This window comes from Neomonachus schauinslandi, chromosome 2 (genome assembly GCF_002201575.2).
Source record: "Neomonachus schauinslandi chromosome 2, ASM220157v2, whole genome shotgun sequence".
Taxonomy (NCBI): Eukaryota; Metazoa; Chordata; class Mammalia; order Carnivora; family Phocidae; genus Neomonachus; species Neomonachus schauinslandi.
In genome coordinates, this window is record NC_058404.1 from 30,799,178 (window position 1) to 30,817,610 (window position 18,433).

Sequence of the window (18,433 nt, forward strand, 5' to 3'; positions counted from 1 at the left end):
TGCTCTGAGTTTCTTATTCCCACTTCAGTTAACCATTTTGTAAATGGTGGATCCACAGCAGATTCTTTAAAAGAAGTAATCTGGGGCACCTGGGTGGCTCAGTTGGTTAAGTGTCTGCCTTTGGCTCAGGTCATGATCCCAGGGTCCTGGGATCGAGTCCTGTGTCGGGCTCCCTGCTCAGCAGGGGAGTCTGCTTCTCCCTCTGCCTCTCCCCCAGCCTGTGCTCTCTCTTAAATAAAATCTTTAAAAAATAAGTCATCTATTGTGGAGTTAAAAAAAATCCATGGTCCTAGCTAATGGTAAGCACACAAATCACTTGACAGTACTCTGGGGTTTTTGTCTTCCATGACGGCATCAGCTCAGATGCTAACAGGACCTCCTGCTCTGAGTAGCTTCATGGAGGGCAGTCTGCCTCCAAAGCTATTGTTGGTCAACAAAGCCAACATTGAACTTAGATCTGCACATCTATGTAATTATGAGTAAGCCATTTATTTGCTTTTCTCAACACTCTTTTCCTAATCCCAAACTCAGAAGGGCATATACAGAAAGGAAAGCAAAACATTTTGTAAAAGAATTTGGTGGCTAAGTGGTCATTATCTTCTGATTGAATGGTGCTTGCTTACCACCAATCATTGGAGTTCGGATCCTGGTATATACGATTATCACTCAGCTTCCTTCAGTTTTTTACTTTGGTTTTCGCTTTTTTTAGATGTATTTGAGAGATACAGAAATATAGAGAGCACAAGCAGGGAGGAGAGCGAGAAGCAGGCTCCCCACTAAGCAGGGAGCCCGATGCAGGGCTTGATCAGGACCCCAGGATCATGACCTGAGCCGAAGGCAGACACTTAACAGACTGAGTCACCCAGGCGCCCCTGATTTTTTTTTTAAATAATCTATGCCCATACTGGGACTCGAACTCACAACCCCGAAATCAAGAGTCGCATGTTCTACGGGATGGTGCCCGTTTTTTTTTTTTTTAACTCCCTGAAACATGATCAGGATGCAAATTCTTCTTCAGTAATAGTAATGTTACACACACTGTAGCTGCCTCTGAATATTTTGTGCACAGAGAAGAAAAGCATTGTCTTAGCTTCCAAATGGTACTCGGATCTTTTAAAAGCCTGATCTAAAGGAACTTTGGGATTCTCACTCTAACCTAAAGTTCCAGGCTCCCGGCCCACATGGGGCTGTCTCACCCCCAGCCTTTCCCCACCTGAGCTTCATCTGACTTGTGTGCACTCTTTAACACCCACCAGACTGGTTAACCCTTGGAGTGCTTTCATCCAGGTCACTGCCTCAGGACTCAGCTCCAGTATCACCTCCCCACAGGACTCCTGCTGTCACATCCACACCAGTTGAGCTCAGTTTCTGCCCCATGAGCTTGCTCACTCCAAATACACGGTGCTTACACCCTTTCCAAAGGCAAGGGCTGTCCTGCCTTCCAGCACCTGGCAGCTTGGCAGGTGCCCTAGAAACACTGCCCCGAGAAACAAGACCACACTAATGACAGTGTATTTGGGACCAGTGACTATTTACCTTGTGACTGGTTACTGTCATTCCTCTCTGATCCATGAAAAGTTTTCGCCTCTGTGCACCGTGAAAAGTTTTCACCTCTGTGCACTGTTCTACCGAGCTGGATTGAAGCGCTGCAAGTAATACAAGGCATTTTTACCCTGTCATTTCGACTTCAGGACAATGCTCTTCAAGTTGCAAACATTTTAATCGGAATATGCCAACGCTATGAGGAAGGGAGATGGTGAAGTAGGAGCATGTAGATACTGAAGCCAACCTGTAGACCACCTGCTTTCCTCCTCATCCCAGAAATGCATCCACCATGAGGCTGCAGCAGGAGCTAGAGGGCGGGAGGTCTTCCTTAGGAAAAGCACTTTATTCCCTGCACTGAAGCTGACCGGACTAGAGGAAGCGGGGCCCCTGATGAAGACAAGACCAGACTCTATAGGGTTGGTAACAGCAAGGAGGGGGCAGAGGCTTTACGGAGCGGGAGTTACTCCTCAGAGTGTGGAGGAGGTACTTGGGTGAAGGACCCCACCAAGACAGGTGCTGGTAACTTCCCTAGGATGGGCAGATGCCCCAGCTACACCTCAGGTCTGTCATGCATGAGCACCAGCTGTGCCAACAGCCTCCATGGTACCACTGCAGGGGTGGGAGGGTATCACACCTAGCCTTTAGGCCTGACTTCTTTCAGTCCATGGGCAGCTCTCGCACATCTGTGACCCACCACTACACTCTACTTTGCTCAATATTCCTAGTGTGCACAGTACCCAGGGCTTGCTTCCTGGGATGACCATTGGCCACCCTGGGGAACCACAGCCCATCTGCTCCATGCTCATGATGGCCAAGAAAATTGTTCTCGGCCCTCCTAGTCCATTTTGCATATCCATTAGTGATTCCACACTCCCTTGAGACACTGAGAGCAAAGGTGGAGGGCATGGGTAAAAGATCTGAGCACACACGGGGGCATGAATTTGTTGATGCAACACTTCAGAGATGTTGGTATAGGAGGGTAGCATGTGTCCATGATTGTCAGCAAGGAGGTGAGAAAAAACTAATAAGGGAAAGAGATCAAGCTTCTGTGGTAGCAACCTGGACCTTGAGTGGTGGTAAGAGCACAATTACTTGAATGTCGTGTAGGATTTTATTAATTTCAAGTTTTACTAAGCTTGGCATTTTATCACACACCATGGTGGCATGCATCACCTTTCTTGAAGCCAGGCTCATTCAGCTCATTTCTAGAATATTTTAATCAGGCCTTAAAGTACATGGATGTTAGTCCTATGGCATACAGGTAATAACCTGACATCAATTTTTCTTTTTAAGATTTGGGAACCTTTGGGCATGTGTTTTGAGTATGGAGAAGTGAGAAGCAGCAGTAAGAGAACTTTTTTCCTTTGCTGGCAGAAAAGGGCCAAGAGACACAGGCCATAACCACAGGCAAAAAGTTAGAGAAACTTGTTATTAAATTTAATTTTCTTTAAATACATACCTTTGTCCCACCCCTCACCTACTCCAGGTGGGGGAGAAAAAACCCCACCCCCTCCATTCAGGGGTTCCATGTATAAAGCCTGAGATGGTGAGGATGAAGTATAAAAATACTATTTACAAAGGGGAAGAAGGTATCTGCTGCTACCTTAATTAACCTTCAGACAGACACCCCCATCCCCAGGCCCCTTTTGCTCCTTTAGAAAAAGCCCCTGGGAATTCATTTGAGTGTAGAACAAGCCCTTCCTCTCAAGGGGCACCCAAACCCCAACACGGCATAGGAAGCTCTGAGATTAACCGAGGAAGAGAGTGAACGGATAGCACCACAGATCCTAGCAGGGGGAAGGCCTTTGCCCTCCAGTACCCTGTAGTCAGCAGGCCTGCCCACCAGCCTTTATTTCCACAGGCCCCATGTAAACATTGACTTTCCTTTTTTCTGTGTCCCCTGCTCTTCCTGACTTCCTACAGAGCCTCTCTCACTTCCAGTGGAGGCACTTGGTTCCTTGATGGTTCCTTGATCATTCCTTCCTCCCCTTCTCACCTTCCTAGGCAAGGAGTGAAGAGGGGAGGGAGGTGACAGGTGGGGCAGGGCCCATCTTAACCCTTCTTCGAGGTCAGGGCAGCCTGTCCTCCTAAGGGGAACCCTCAGGGGGTGAACTCCAAGCGCTCAGCCAGATAAGGGTGGATGGCTTTCCCCAGCAGGGACAGGCAGGCAGGCAATCCAGTACCAGGATACAGTGTTCTTTATGGGGGACGCCATTAGTTCTGAGTAGCAGGGAAGGCGGCTTCAGGGGGCAGAGAGGTGGGGCGATGCTGGTCTCACCCTGATGCTGGGAGACCAGCCCTGCATCCCTGCCCCTTCAGGTAAGCATGTCAATCACCACCCAACAGTCCTTGTTCACTGTAGCTGTGCAGAGGGATCAGGCACCCGTGAGGCAGGAGGTCTTTTCCAGGTCTTGGCACAGAAGCAGCACTCACACCAGCTCGTCCAACAGGATCCCGATGCTCTGAGTGGCCTCCGAGGGCCCAGCAATGGGCTTGTTACACATAGGGCAGACACAGCGTACTTCTAGCCACTTCACCAGACACCTGTGGGCAGAAGAAGCCAGCCAGCCTGTTCCGTCTGTCTCCTGGAGCCCAGCGGCTTCTCAGGACATCTCCGTCCTTGCCCCAGTCCAACCCCTCTGGCTTGCCTGGTGTCCAGACAGGATGTAAGGCCTCACTGGCAAGGGGGAGACAGGAGGGGGCAGGGATTACAGGTTCTACAAGATGCTCCCTGCTTAGTTGCTTTCAAAAGGCATCCCTGGGCAGCACATTCCCCGCAGTGGACACTTACTTCCGGTGAAAGGCATGTTGGCATGGGAGCACACCCAGCTCGTCCTTCCCCTTGAAGTCTTCCAGACAGACTGCGCAGGTCTGCTGTGGGAAGAAGGGGGTGGTGTGAGAGGGGGCCGGGCAAGAACCCCACCCAAGTAAGCTAAGCTATGGCCCCGTTTCCTCATCAGCCACCGACACTTGAGTCAGAGGGTAGCCATTAACCACACGATGTTTCCATTGACCAAAAGAAGATGAAATTAAAAGTTTAGTTCCTCAGTTGCACCAGCTACATTTCGAGGGCTTCCCATACTGGGCTGTGCAGATATCGGACGTTTCCATCTTCACAGAAAGCTTCATTGACCAGTACTGTTCTAGAAGAGTATTTTTTAATCCTTTCTCTCGCCTGGTACATTTGGCAAGGGGGCATGTATCAATAACTAGAGGTTAAGGATGGGGATATGGTGTTCAGTTAATATTCTTTAAATCCAGCTCTTTGTCATTATATATTAACCCCTGATAGCTGAACTCTTCCTCTCAAGGAGGGCTCAGGGAACACCCAGGAATGTGCTGAAATGCAGTAGCATCAAAAAGAGGGACAAGGGGCGCCTGGGTGGCTCAGTCAGTTAAGTGTCTGCCTTTGACTCAGGTCATGATCCCAGGGTCCTGGGATGGAGCCCCGTGTTGGGCTTCCTACTCAGCCGGGAGTCTGCTTGTCCCCCTGCCCTTCCCCTCCACTCATGCTCTTTCGCAAATGAGTAAAATCTAAAAAGGAGAGGATGAAATGAGGCATTCCTAGGCTGTCTCGTGTCTAGCAATACCAGACAACCACAAACCCCCTGTGCACAAGTGTCTGGGGTTATGGATGGACGCCTCGAGAAGGTCAGATGATCTCACAAGCGCAAGTAGGACAGGAAGAGGAAAACGGCCTCCTGAAAAGGCCATGTGTGGAGACCCAAGGACTTGCTATACTGGTTGGGGGGAAACAGGGAAGCACTGCGGGGATGGCTACATGGGTCAGATCCGCAGCTGGCTAGGACAGGGCGCATGTATGGGGGTAAAAGCAAGGACGGCTGGACTCTGTGGCATGGAGTGGTGTGCCCACCCTCCCCTTCAACATTATGCAGAGCAGCCTTCCTGGGGCCACGTGGCCCCGCTTATTCAAACCCTTCTGTGATCCCTTTAGGTTCTCTGCCTGCGCTGACATCATGCATCCCATATATGGATTACCTGCTGGGATGAGTCCATTTGGCCCAAGGAGACGAAGACAGGGTCTAAAGTTCCTGAAAGGGCAACCCCTTCGGGTACCCTCCCTCCCTGGGAGCTCTGTATTATCACTCTGCTATCACTCAATAAACCTTGGCTTTGCTGCCCACCAAAAAAACAAAACAAAACAAAATAATAAGTTCCTGAAAGGCCCAGACTGAGAGCTGGATGGAGAAGGTGCCATTTGCCTTGCCGGCCGGGGCCCTTCCCACATGCTGTCCCAGTGCACTTACCCCATATAATTGCAACTTCTTGGCATCTCCTTTAAGTACCACCTGGGAAGACAGAGAGGAGGCATGGTGTCAGAAGCCCACCACAGGGCCAGGTGCTCTCAACAAAGAAGGGAGTGGCCAGCCCTGCAAGGAGGGTCTTCTCCCTCTGGATGGGGAGGGCTCTGGGCACTGCCTGGGACAAGCCAGACATGAGGACTGTAACAAAGCGTCAGCTTCCAAGGGAGCCAGAAGAGAGGCCAAGGGGGTTCCAGGCCAGCACTGCACCAGCTTGCCTGCATCCTGCCCGCTCCCTAGCAGGGCAAGGAGTAGGACAGGAAGTCTCAGGGAAAGACGCAGCACTTTACCTCCTTATAGCCATATCGTTCACTCTGTGCCTGGTTCCGGAGTTTGCTGGGGGAGAAAGAGAAAGGGGAGAGAAGAGGTTAGTTATTATGCCTTGCTACAAACAAAGCCATTCAGAGTAAGAGAGGCAGGCGGGTTGCCGGGGCAATTCTTCTGGGGCCGGGGAGGCTGCTCGCCACAGGGCTGTCTCATCCCAGAGATGCCACGGAGTGTGGTTTGGACCCATGCAGGTCACCCAGAGTGGATTAAAGATTCAGGCTTTATCTTGGGCCCAGCAGCCTCAAAACTTCCTGGCAGGTCCCACAGATGGGGGAATTCCGGCCGAGCACATTCTAGCAGAATGGTTCATTCCTACTGCCTGTGGTTTCCCAGTACCTCATTTTCTTCAGGCTCCCTAACTCTACGGATCAACAAGCTGCTTACTGAGTCTACAGGAGTTAGATAGTCTTAAAAGGAATACTGCCGTTAAGCCAGGGCAGCAGGATAAATAAGTCTCTGTTGACCCTGGGGAATTTTCCTCCTGGAGAACTCAAGTATTCTGGAACCAAAGCATACTCTCCCCTTCACAGCACCAGACAAACACAGATGATCCCTCCTTTGCCTTCTTTTTCCCCCTCCAGTTGAGCTGGTGGCCTACATACAACCTAACTCTCAACAGCCAAAACACAGCACGTTGTTATTAATGGCAAGAACACCGTAGTTATGGAGGCCTTGCTGTGCGTCCATCCCTGTGTTAACATACGCATGTACTTTGAGAGCTTTCCTTTTTACAGAGGAGAACCGAAGTCCAGAGAAGTTAAATAACTTGCCCAAACCTCACAGCTAGTTGGCAGCATAGGCGGGTTTGAATCAAAGTCTACCAGACCATAGAGCCTGAGCTCTTCAACACATACTGCGGCCTGTTTCCCATTAGGTGGAACACATCATTGTCCTGAGAATGATACCAGACCACTTGGGAAACATCCGTTCATTAGCAGGGCTACAACTAATGGCTGGGACCATGATTACGCATTATTATTATTGCTGTTTTATTTGCAGTGAAAGAAACCTTCCAAATTAAGCAGGTAGCTCTATGTCCTTCTGTACTTGGGAGCCAGATGGGGCTTCCCCTGAACTGATCACTCCTACCCCAGATTTGCGTTATTGGAAGGAAACATCAAGTTATAATCGGTGTGGCAGACTATGGCCTAAGGGCCAAAGCCAGCTGAACACTTGTTTTATAGGGCCTGGGAGCTAAAACTGATTTTTATTCTTAAGTGGTGGAAAGTAGAAATCAAAAGAATGTCTTTTTTTAAAGATTTTATTTATTTGACAGAGAAAGACACAGCAAGAGAGGGAACACAAGCAGGGGGAGTGGGAGAGAGAGAAGCAGGCTTCCCGCTGAGTAGGGAGCCTGATGCGGGGCCTGATCCCAGGATGCTGGGATCATGACCTGAACTGAAGGTAGATGCCCAATGACTGAACCACCCAGGGGCCCCAGAATATTTTATGTCTTGTGAAACCTGTATGAAGCTTAAATTTCAGTGTCCACAGATTTTTATTTGAGCACAGCTATGCTCATTATCTCCCTATTGTCTACGGCTGCTTCTGCCCAGTAGAGTGGGGTCATTAAGAGATTGGAAGACTTCCGAAGCCCCTATATTTGTCCTTTTGCAAAATAAGAGTGCTGATCTGAGTTAGGAGATCTCAAATCACGAGCCTCAACCAAAAAGAGTGAGAGAAGATGCTCGTTCCACGGACACTGTGGAGAAGGTGAATTGCAGCCCAAGCTGGGGAAGGTGCAGCATGCGGGGCAGAGCAGAGCCGTGCCCAAATCCCAGTCATGGAGCAGATCCAGATCAGGCTGCCACCTACCTCCGTTGTTCCTAACAGAAGTCAGGGACCCTGGCGAGCCTGTGTACCTGGAACCTCTTAAGATCTCCAGTCTAGGGGTGCCTGGGTGGCTCAGTCAGTTGAGCACCTGACTCTTGGTTTCGGCTCAGGTCATGATCTCAGGGTGGTGAGACTGAACCCCATGTCAGGCTCCCTGCTCAGCATGAAGTCTGCTTGGGATTCTTTTGCCCTCCCTCCCTCCCCCTGCACTCTCCTCTCTGTCAAAATAAATCTTAAAAAAAAAAAAGAACTCCTGTCCAAGGGTGCCCAGTTAGTGGAAAATGTGACTTTTGATCTCAGGGTTGTGAGTTTTGAGCCCCAAGTCAGGTGTAGAGGTTACTTAAAAATAAAATCTTAAAAAAACAAACAAAAAAACAAAGGAACTCTAGTCCAGGTGGAGTCCCGCACCATGGAGCTAAGGCCCAGGGTAACACATCCACTGGAGAGTTTCTGGTCACTGGAGGGTTGGACCAAAGGCTTAACCAGGACTCCCACTGTCCCAACCTTAACTTTGCAGGGAACTCCTTAGTCCAGAAAAGCCCTTCACAGGCAGACCTCTCCGTCCCCACCTCCAAACAAGAGGGGCAGACATGGATGCATCCAAAGCCTAAAGGAGCAACTGTTACCTGGCTGACACTGAATGAAGCTGGGAAAAGAGGAAAGTGTTCTCATGATCAAAGGGCTCACAGCCGCCTTCTGAGGGAGACAGTGTTGCTGTCACCCGCTATGTAGGAGAGCAAATAAGGAAGTGGTGAGGAGCCTGCTTCTTAACTCCAAGAACGAGGGGACGCCTCACATCTTTGGTGTCTCCACTGCCTCACCTCCTACATGGCTCTGAGCACATTGTGTCGTGCCTCTCTGCTTGTTTCATGGGATGTGCGGGGTACTCCCTCCCCACCCTCAGCCCTTCTGTCTGCCTGGCTCCACTTAAGGGTCACAGTCAACGACCAGCCAGTAGCTGGGGGCCCGAGCCCAGCACCACCAGAACACTGAAAGCCTTCACCCTGCATGTAGATTTCTGGAAGAGGAAGGTATACATTGTGAGGAGAGGGGGCTGAGAAAGGCTGCAAGGGAAACAAAGCAAAAGGCAAACCCCCTGGGCCATCCAGCGGAGGCTGTGGTGCCAGCAACTGAGGACAGGTGGCCTTCTCAGCTGTCGGGTGAGAAAAGCTACTAAAAATAATCGGATTTCAATGAGACCATTTCTCGCCACTGCCAGTGGGCTCTCCCTGGCTTCTTTTCCCTTTTGGAACAAACAATGCAGCCAGGTCCTGAAAAGAATTGTTCCTTTCCTGCCTATTTGTACTTCACTGGCCCTTCCATCCTGTGTAGGTGACAGGTCAGCTCTTGGGGACCGAGGAAGGAGTGAGGGGGAGTTGGGAGAGTGGAGGCTGGTGTTGGCCAATGAGCTCGCCAGGTGGAGAGCAGGGGTCATGGGCCTATTTTGGCAGTGGAGGAAACTGAGAAGCAGGGAGAGGAAGTGGCTTCTGTGCTTGTGTGTGTCTTTCTATATATAGACACCCCAGGCTGCCACACAGCAGTGAGCCTCTGGAGCCATGAAACTCCGGGGTCAGCTGGCTTTGGGCAGGCTGCAGAACAGAAGGTGGGGTGACAGAAGGGACAGGTGGTGCCAAGCGGCCCGCAGTCAGGAAAGCTTTTGGTTATTGCTCTCTTACTCCAGCCAGCCAAAAATAAGTCAGCCAGGCCTAGCTCCCCAGCCTGTCCTCCTGCGGGACCCCGATCTCTAGCGGTGAGGGGGTGCTGAGGGACCTTCCACAGCTGCCCCTTCCCTTCCCATTCAAGGAGTAAGAATCAGAGAAGGCAACTGTATGGAATCCGAAAGACTCTAGCTCATGACCACCAGGCTAGCCCACGTCTGGATCTTCCTTGACATTAGGACCTTGGGCAAACCCGTAACTGCCTGAGCATGAATTTCCTCATTTACAAAGTGGGCTGTTGGGGGGCGGGGGTGTGTGTGTGTCCCAAACGCCAACCATAATGTGGCACACAGAAGGTGCTTGGTAAACAGTAGCAAAAAGCCAAGGTCACACCTACCCTATTAGTGGCAGAATTAGGAAATGAACCCTGGTCACCCACTTCCTGGCCCAGGGCCATTTTCTAGATTTTTCTTCACTCGACCCCCCCCCCTTGCAGCGTGGGTGCGTACCAGACAGAGCTGCTCCTGCAGACTCCTCCCCCAGCATCATACATAAACCTTTGGTATTTGGTATGTGTCCATCTTCAGTCTCTGGGGAACTACATGAACTGCTTGGTGTGGGGAGATGGGGGTGGCTGGTGGTCAGGAAGCCAGAAAGTTTGAGGAAGAAAATATAGGCTTGGGGAAAGAGAAATGGGGGACGGAGAGCTACTAGAAGAATTGCCCTCATTCCCACTTATGCAAATTTTGGACTCAATTGTAAAAGAGGGAAAGTAAACCACTATCTTCTCTGCATAAACTTGTAAGTGGAAAACTCCAGTTCCAGGAACTTTAAGTTCTGAGAAAGAAGAGGCCTAAAGGAGCTGGCTGGGGGCACTCAGGGCACTTCCCCTTTTTTAGAGGAAGCTCTTCTAGCTTCAGGAATACAGACAGAAGAGTGTCTGCCTTCCCCCTAGCCTCCCTCCAGGTGAAGCACTCAGACCCACCAAGACCTCTCAGTAGGGAGCCAGAACTCCTTCTTTCCTTCAACTTCAATGATTTGGCAAGACTCCAGCTGAGAGCTACTCAGGCATTTGGTCAAGTGTGTGTGTGTTTGTAGGGGGGGGTAGGGAGTGGTTATCACAATGGCCCTAAGGACCACTAGGGTGCCCAGGGATGCTCCACACTCCTCAGTATGCAAGGTAGTCCCATACAATGAGGAACTGTTAATACCAAGAGCATGCCCTCGTCAGAAACACTACTTTAATTTCCAGTCTAAGTACCAGTCATGCCCCAAATTTTTGGTAGAAAACCTGCCACCAGTTCCCATGTCTTTCAACAGGAGGTGAAGAAACCATTCCTGGAGCTTGGCTAGCCTCAGGAGCCCTGCCATGCTCAAGTCCTTCCCTGGATCTCTACGTAATAAGAACAAATGACGTTTTTAGTTTTTTTTGGGTTTTTGTGTCCCCCACCCCACTATCAAAAAATAAGAGCTTACAAGGCAGAATAAACAACCAGCTCTCCAGACATCAGCTTGCTAATATTAGCATCTGGAGGGCTGCCAACAGGATTTCCCAGGAGGGCAGAGGGACATGCCACTGGTGTAACTGATGGCCACCTATCCCTGGCTACCCAGAGTTGTGAGCCGGGAGTGGAGACACAGTGAAGGGATGGACTCACGATATTACGTGGTCAGACGGTAATCCTAGGCCACCCTAGGATAACAGGCCAAGAGGTGCGATGCAGCCCAACCAATGGTTGACCTTATATACTCTGGACAACTTGATAGGCTGACGAAAATAGAAACAGCAGGCCTCAGGGGCCCAGTAAAGGGCAGGCTAAGCCCTGTCCTCAAAGCAGGGGCCCCAGGGGGAAGCCAGGGGCTCTGCTGAGGAAGTCTCACTTGGCTCACCCCACCCCTGGCCTCCTCCTCCCTGCCTGCCTGCCCCAGGTTACCCAGGGTGCCACCCACCTGATAAAATAGCAGCAGAAGATGAGGCTGAGCATGAAGACGAAGATGCCCGTACCAAAGATGACCATGTAGATGTTGAGAGGAAGGTCCTGGAAACTGATGGGTGGCATGGAGCAGGACTTGTTGGTACTAACCAGTCCCAGGCCACAGAAACACCCTGCAAAGAAAGGGAGAGGAAGACTTACTGTTGGAAATGTACCACCAGGCTGATGTTACTTGGGTCAGCCAGGATGGAGAGAGAAATGGCAGGCTCTGGGCTCCTAAACCTCTTTGATACAGAGGCTTAACTCTATATCCTAGCTCTAACACTGAGCCGCCATGTGATCTTGGGTAAATAAGTCACCCGTGAAATGGGATAGCACATCTAGCACTTAAAACTGCATCCCCACCTAGGGGATCAAGGTTACGAGCCAATGGAAGACTTGATCCCATCAGCTAGAAGCTCACAGAGCTCAGCAGCAAAATGACGGGCCCTGGGTTGACAACATGGGTATTTGGGTTGCAAACACCGCCTCTCCCTAGAGATGCGGCTTTAAGAACGTAGACCTATCTAAGCTTCCCTTTGTCATTTAAAAACAAGCAAAAAACAGAGAGGACCAAGTCCGTGTGTAAGAACAAAGCTTTGTAAAAATCGCAAGGTGCGGTTGCAAAGGTCAGTTGTCATTATGAAGTCACCTGCTCCAGGAGACAAGCTGCACCAGGACCAGAAGAGAAACTGTTCACCCCAAGGCTGGGCCAGTGTTCCAGAAAGTGTTTCAGGTGCCGCTTACTTTGGCCACTTTCCCCGCTTGCACTCAAAGCCTCAATGTGCAGCTATATTATGGCATTGGCACCGACTCAGAATCTTGTAAGAACTGCAAAATCTCAGGCCCACCCTGAACAAAACGAATCTGAATCTACATTTCTTTTAAGATCTTATTTATTTGACAGAGACACAGCGAGAGAGGGAACACAAGCAGGGGGAGTGGGAGAGCGAGAAGCAGGCTTCCCGCAGAGCAGGGAGCCCGATGATGCGGGGCTCGATCCCAGGACCCTGGGATCATGACCTGAGCACAACCCCCCCATTTTTTTTCCTCCAGAATCTACATTTTGAACAAGGTCCTTGGCAGATTCCTACACATGCCTTGTGGGAAACACTGACCCGCCACTAGACACTTCTCTTTCTCCCATCACTCGGGTAAATCGACTGGCCTACTAATCGTTGTAGCCACCTTTCCCTTGCCAGGGTTTGGTGTGGAGGTAGGTATGTTGACAGGGTTCTGGCCAGAAACAGAGCAAAGTCCTGCTGGACAAGAAAAGAGTCACATCTTCCTGAGACAACTGAAATGGTGACAGCCAGGTTACAGCTGGACGAGAAAGCTGTTCAATATAAAGCCAAGGGTAGAAGGTGGCAGAAGGGACAGCGAAAGAGGAGACAAGATTATGGCGGTTACTGCTGGATGAACCAATCCTGGAGCCGCTCTGTTTTGGGAGTACTCGTTTTGAGAAATAGTAAATTTCCTGTAATGTTTAACAGTACGAAAAAATATATACAGGATATAAACAATAAGCCGGGTGGAATGTTCTGTCCTGCAACCAGGACAAAATACTACAGTGATCCAAAAGGCAAGCATAATACAATTCTTGGATTTCAGCACGTGTGGAGACAAGAAAACTAGCATCTACCATAAACCTGCTATATCCCAAGCACATTCTCAGGCTACCAATTTAATCTTTGTAATGCCACTGTGAAACTTACTTTCCCCCTTCAACAGGAAAAAAAGAATCACTAAATAAGCTGTCTAATGTCAAGCAGCTAAGAAGGCTTGTATCCAAAGACTTCTGCACTCAAGTCTTCAACATGGGTTTTAAGCACTGGCCTGACATCTTGGTTGGGAGCCAGAACCCATAAATATACTTCAGAATTCTAGATTATAATTTCCAGTGCTACCAGAACTCAGAAGACTGGTTTAAAGGACTGGAAGTCAATTTTGACGTCCTACATCTCATGCCCTGTCATCCCCTAGATCAATCTGGTGAGATTCCCTTCAAACCTCATGAGCCTCCCCCTTCAAACCTCTTTCAGATGTTGGGCCCAATTCTATTCCAAGTCCCTGTCCCAGACACCTCATCGATGTCTGGTCCCTCCTCTAATTTAGCCCACCACTATTTCCAAAGCTTGTGATTGGCTTCCAGTCCTCCTAAACACACACGCCCTGGGTCTCTTCAACGTCCCCCGCTCACCGTCTTATGGAATCACCCACCAGGAACCTGTCTCACTATTTCTTGTCCAAACTGTCCTTAACCTGCTTCCAGACCTTTGTTCATGCCAACTTTTCCCTGCCCGAAACTCCCTCTGCCTTCTGGAAGTCCACCAAGCCTGCTCCTCATGATATCCCAGGGAGCCCCCTCTTCCTCTGAATTCTACATGGCTCACAACCTGTACAACGCATTCTGGTTCTTGCACACTCAGATGCTGTTCCAAGCATCAACTTAATTGAACTCAAACATTGACTACAGGACAAGTAGCATGACAGACATTGAATATAAAAAAGCAAAGAATGACTGGATGATTTTACTGTGTAGGGACAAAGAAAACACAAAGGCTTTCACTGTACCAAGGGAGGCATGGCAATAGAGGTGGGACGAGAATCCTGAAATCAGAAAGGAAACAGTCCTAACCAGCTTGAATGTTCGTAAGTCTGAGTGAAGCCTGAGGACAGCGGACTTGGACTTGTGTATATTCTCCAGTGCCTCGCCCAGCGTTTGGCTTGTTTTCAATTAACTAGTTGACAGATAAATAACTCCTGATTTTCAAGACAACCTGGTACCCTTGGCAAAGGCTCCCACTTCAAAGTAAGGAGAGTGATATTTGGGAAAATTGCCCAGAAACTGCCCTCAGCTAATGAATGACCGGTCAACCAACAAGTATTATTGAGAGCCTGATTTATGCACTGACCTAGACATTGTGGGAAAACAAAAAATAGAAGTAGTTCTTGTCCTGAAAGACTTTGTTGAAAAGATTAAATAATTAGCTCCTAATCTTGCTATGTTCAACAGGAAGCCCTTGCTTCTAGGCTCCCTACCTCAGCAACATTTGATGCCATAAGAGGGTCTAACCCCAATCCCTCTTGGCTCTCCATGCACATTTTATGAGCTGGATCCTGGTTATCTTTAGGGTCCCAAAGAACCTCATTGGTTTCCCGTCCTGGGAAACTGCTATTGTAGAGGATATGTGTATGCACTCTGCAGGCACTCTGGCCTCAGTGGGCCTCTGATCCGTTTACCTTGACCGTCTTAGCTCTTCTGACAGAGACTTCTCCTGGGTTCCAGGACTGAGTCAGTGAGCTTGGGACTTCATGTGATAAAAAGATATAGGTGAGAAGAGCTTCACAGCCAAGAGGAGATGGTACATTTACTTAAAATTAAAAATAAATGGTAAAGATATATATTGGCCAAAAGGTGTAGGAGTCATTTTTCCTCCAAAACTTGTAAGGGCAGAATACCAACCTGAGGAAAGAGAGACTCCAGATATTCCCCACCCCCACCCCCAACAAAGGGATTGGGGGCAGGGGTAGGGACTGCTTTCTCCTTGGAGTCAAAGAACAGGATCTATCAGTCACTTTAAGTGACAAGAAAAAGCAGCAAGCCCTCTCCTGGTCTAAAAACCCCATATGAAATAGGAGTGCCAGAATCAAGTGCCAGCCACCTTGGTTCTTCTGAAGTCTCTGTTCCATTGTCTCAGCTGACCTAGCAAAGCCCTGACATCAGAGTGTCTCATCTCCGTGGTGCGCAGGCTGGGGGCTGGAATGACGTCAAGAGAAGGGCTGGCCAAGAAAGACCAGTGGGTCTGGGAAATGCTTCCCCTGCCCAGCCAACGGGAAGCTTTCCCAGATGCTGGGATGCACCGTCCTCCCTCACCCCCATCCTCCGCCCCCTGTCCCTCAATGCCCGCCTATCACACACAGCTTGGTTCATTTTCAGGAAATTAGATCCTACCAGCAAGAGGAAGAGGGGGATGGGGGACGCTCATACACATGCTGTCCAAACCCTGCCTTAAAACAAAAGCCGCTTGGAAGAATTCATCCAAGATCTGACAGGGGTCTGCTCTCAAGAAGGGTTTTTTTTCCTCTTCTTTTTTTCTTTTCCTTTTTTTTTCCTAACTAGCCTGCTTACCATACTGAGATAAGGCCAGCTGCACGCCCCCCCCCCCCTTCCCCGTTCTCCAGAAACTCCATGCCTTGGAACAACACGGTTAAAACACCAAAGCCATTGGAAGGTATTAGTATCCCAAACCAATACCTTTTGACTGACCGGCTCAGAAAGGCCCTTCTTTAAGGTAGCTTGGGTGGAGTCAGCCCCAAGCCCAACCTGTATCACCTGAAACGCCAAAAAGCCTCAGGTGAGATGGATTTAGCATCACTCCAGGCCCGGGAGGGTGGGTAGGGAGTGGGGTGGAGGAGTGACTGGGCAAGGAGGTGCGGCCACCACCCAGGCTCGGGCGCGGGTGCGGTAATCTGGTCTCGGGGCCAGAGAGCACGGCTCCCGCCGGCCTGGCCCTGCACCCAAAGGTACCCGGGCGCCGAGACATCTGCAAGGCTTTATCAACCCAGTAAAGACACGCTCTTTAATCTGGCGTCTTCCACAAACAAAAAGCCCCCTAGCAGCGAGTGAGAAGCCAACAAAGACACAGAAGAAGCCGCCCCCGCGCCCGGTCCCGCACGCTGCATTGTATACATATTTAAAATAGCCTGCAAAGTTCCAGGCCGGGAACTTGAGCTCCCTCTAGGAGATCCCCACCCGAGCGCGGATTTAGTTCTCCTCCGACAACCACAACAAAGACCAGAGTTTGAGCGCACAAAGGCAAGGGAAGGGGGTAGAAGAGCGAAGCCGCGACACAAAGGCCGCGAACCCCTCGGCTCCCACGCCCCCCGCCCGCCGCAACGTTCAGAGACGGTCCCGGGCCTTGTGATTCTTTTTCTTTTTCTTTTTCTTTTTTTCAAATTCCGCGCTGTGCTGAGCTGAGTTGGGCGCCAGGATGCTTTCTCGCCCGTCCCATTTCATGAGAAACTTAGCTCAAGAGGAAGAGCGCGAGCCGTCTGTCTGATTTCAAGCCTTGCGCCCCACCTCGTCTGCGGCCAGCCCAGCGTCCGCTCGCCCTCCCGGCCCGGGGACTCACCGTTACACCACTGGAATGGGTGCATCAATGAACTCTCGGCTGGCTTCCTCCGGCGAACGAAGGCAGGCGGCGGGTAGGGCAGGTGGGGTGGGCGCACCGGCTTTCGGGTCCGCAGGAGGGGCCGGTGTAGCCCGCGGCAGCCGCCTTTCTGGAGAAACCGAACTCCTTCCTGCGCGGCGGGTTTGGGCTTAAATGGTTTTAGAGCAACAAAGAGGGAAAAGGAGAAAACAGACAGAAAGTCCCCTGGATCAGTACACCACAGAGGAAATACAGGAAGGGGCCCCGGGCTGGGGGAGATGCACCGCGCTGCAGAACAGGGTGGGGGCGCCCAGTTCGCCCGCCGAGGAGGGAAAAAGCTTCAGCGGGAAGCTGGGCTCAGGATCCCGGACGCAAAGGTGAACAGCCAGGACTCCGAAACTGACACGGGCTGCGCACACCCCCCTCCCTTTTACTCCCCCCGGGAAACTCCGCCCCGCGCCCGTCACCCGCCCTCCGGCCAATGAGAGCCTTGCTGCTGGCCCCGGGTATTCTTTGCAGGCCCGCCCCCCTCCGAGGGAAGAGCATCTTTGCACCGTGGGCGCCTCCCGCTTCGCCTTCCCCAGTCCTCGGGAAACTTAACTCTAAAGAGAAGCGAGCCGCGCGGTGCGGTGCTCGGATCGCGCGGGGGCCGGCCTCCTCCGCCGAGGACCTGGAGGAAACGGAACAATTAAGTGCCACATTGTTTTCCGCCTTCAGAGTTGCTGCTGTTTAGCATTTCCATTGCTCTCTGAGAAGCCAGTTCTAGGGAGGCGTTACATTTCTGCTTCGTGGGCAAGGACTTGGTCCTGGGTGGCGGCTACCACGTTCCTTTGCTCAATGGAAATGGAGGAACTGGAGCAAGAGAGTGAAGCAGACGAATTACAAAAGTGAGATCTGGAAAGAGCTCGAGTTGTCCTCTCATTTTTGGTCAGCCCCTCGTTTCACAAACAAGGAGCTAAGGCCCGAAGGTTAAGTTTAAGGTAGACTTATCAGGGCTCCACGCTCCTGAGTAGCAGAATCAAACCCCGGAATCGACATTGGCAATACCTTACGGGCAGTATCTTCAGCATCTAGCACCACGTAGGTGTTGAAATAAATAGCAGTTGGAGGAAAGACTGAATCTCTTAACCACCCCCCCCATGCTTTCTTTTTATCTGATGTTGCATCGCTTGTTTATTTCTATCTTGTCTGTCTTTCTGTCTTTCATTTATTCAGAATGTATTCACTGTGAACCTATTTTGTGCCAAGCACTGTGGCTCAGGGGACCCATCAAGGTCATCGGAGTCAGCAGGGTTCTACTCTCCCGTGATTTTCAGTGCCCGAGGAGACAGACAGTAAACAAGCAAGCAAACAAATAAGAATGACTCAATCTCATCTTTCAATTAAGCTTAATCTGTTAATTGAAGGTGATAAACACTTTCCCTAACTCTTGGGAATTTGTGACACTCAACACAAGATTATGCATATGAGTGCTTTGTCATTTAAAAGCATGGTGGTTAAGGTATTAAATAACTTGGCTAAAATCACAGAGCAGTCTGGAACAACTACTTTAGCACTTAATTACGTAATTGTCTTAAAACAATTGTTTTTTCTTATGAGCCGTTCTTGAGGATCGGAATCAC

General features: G+C 50.3%; 1 protein-coding gene across 1 annotated transcript; it reads right to left on the minus strand.

Annotated features, from left to right (window-relative positions):
- Window positions 1-3,950: 3,950 nt before the first annotated feature.
- RNF122 (ring finger protein 122) lies at window positions 3,951-16,868 on the minus strand. Its single transcript, XM_021694261.1, has 6 exons — window positions 16,794-16,868; window positions 11,636-11,792; window positions 6,158-6,203; window positions 5,814-5,855; window positions 4,337-4,419; window positions 3,951-4,089 (listed from the first exon to the last, which is right to left on the minus strand). Exons 1-6 carry the CDS (start codon window positions 16,816-16,818, stop codon window positions 3,975-3,977), a joined length of 468 nt encoding a protein of 155 aa, XP_021549936.1. The 5' UTR covers window positions 16,819-16,868; the 3' UTR covers window positions 3,951-3,974.
- Window positions 16,869-18,433: the final 1,565 nt, after the last annotated feature.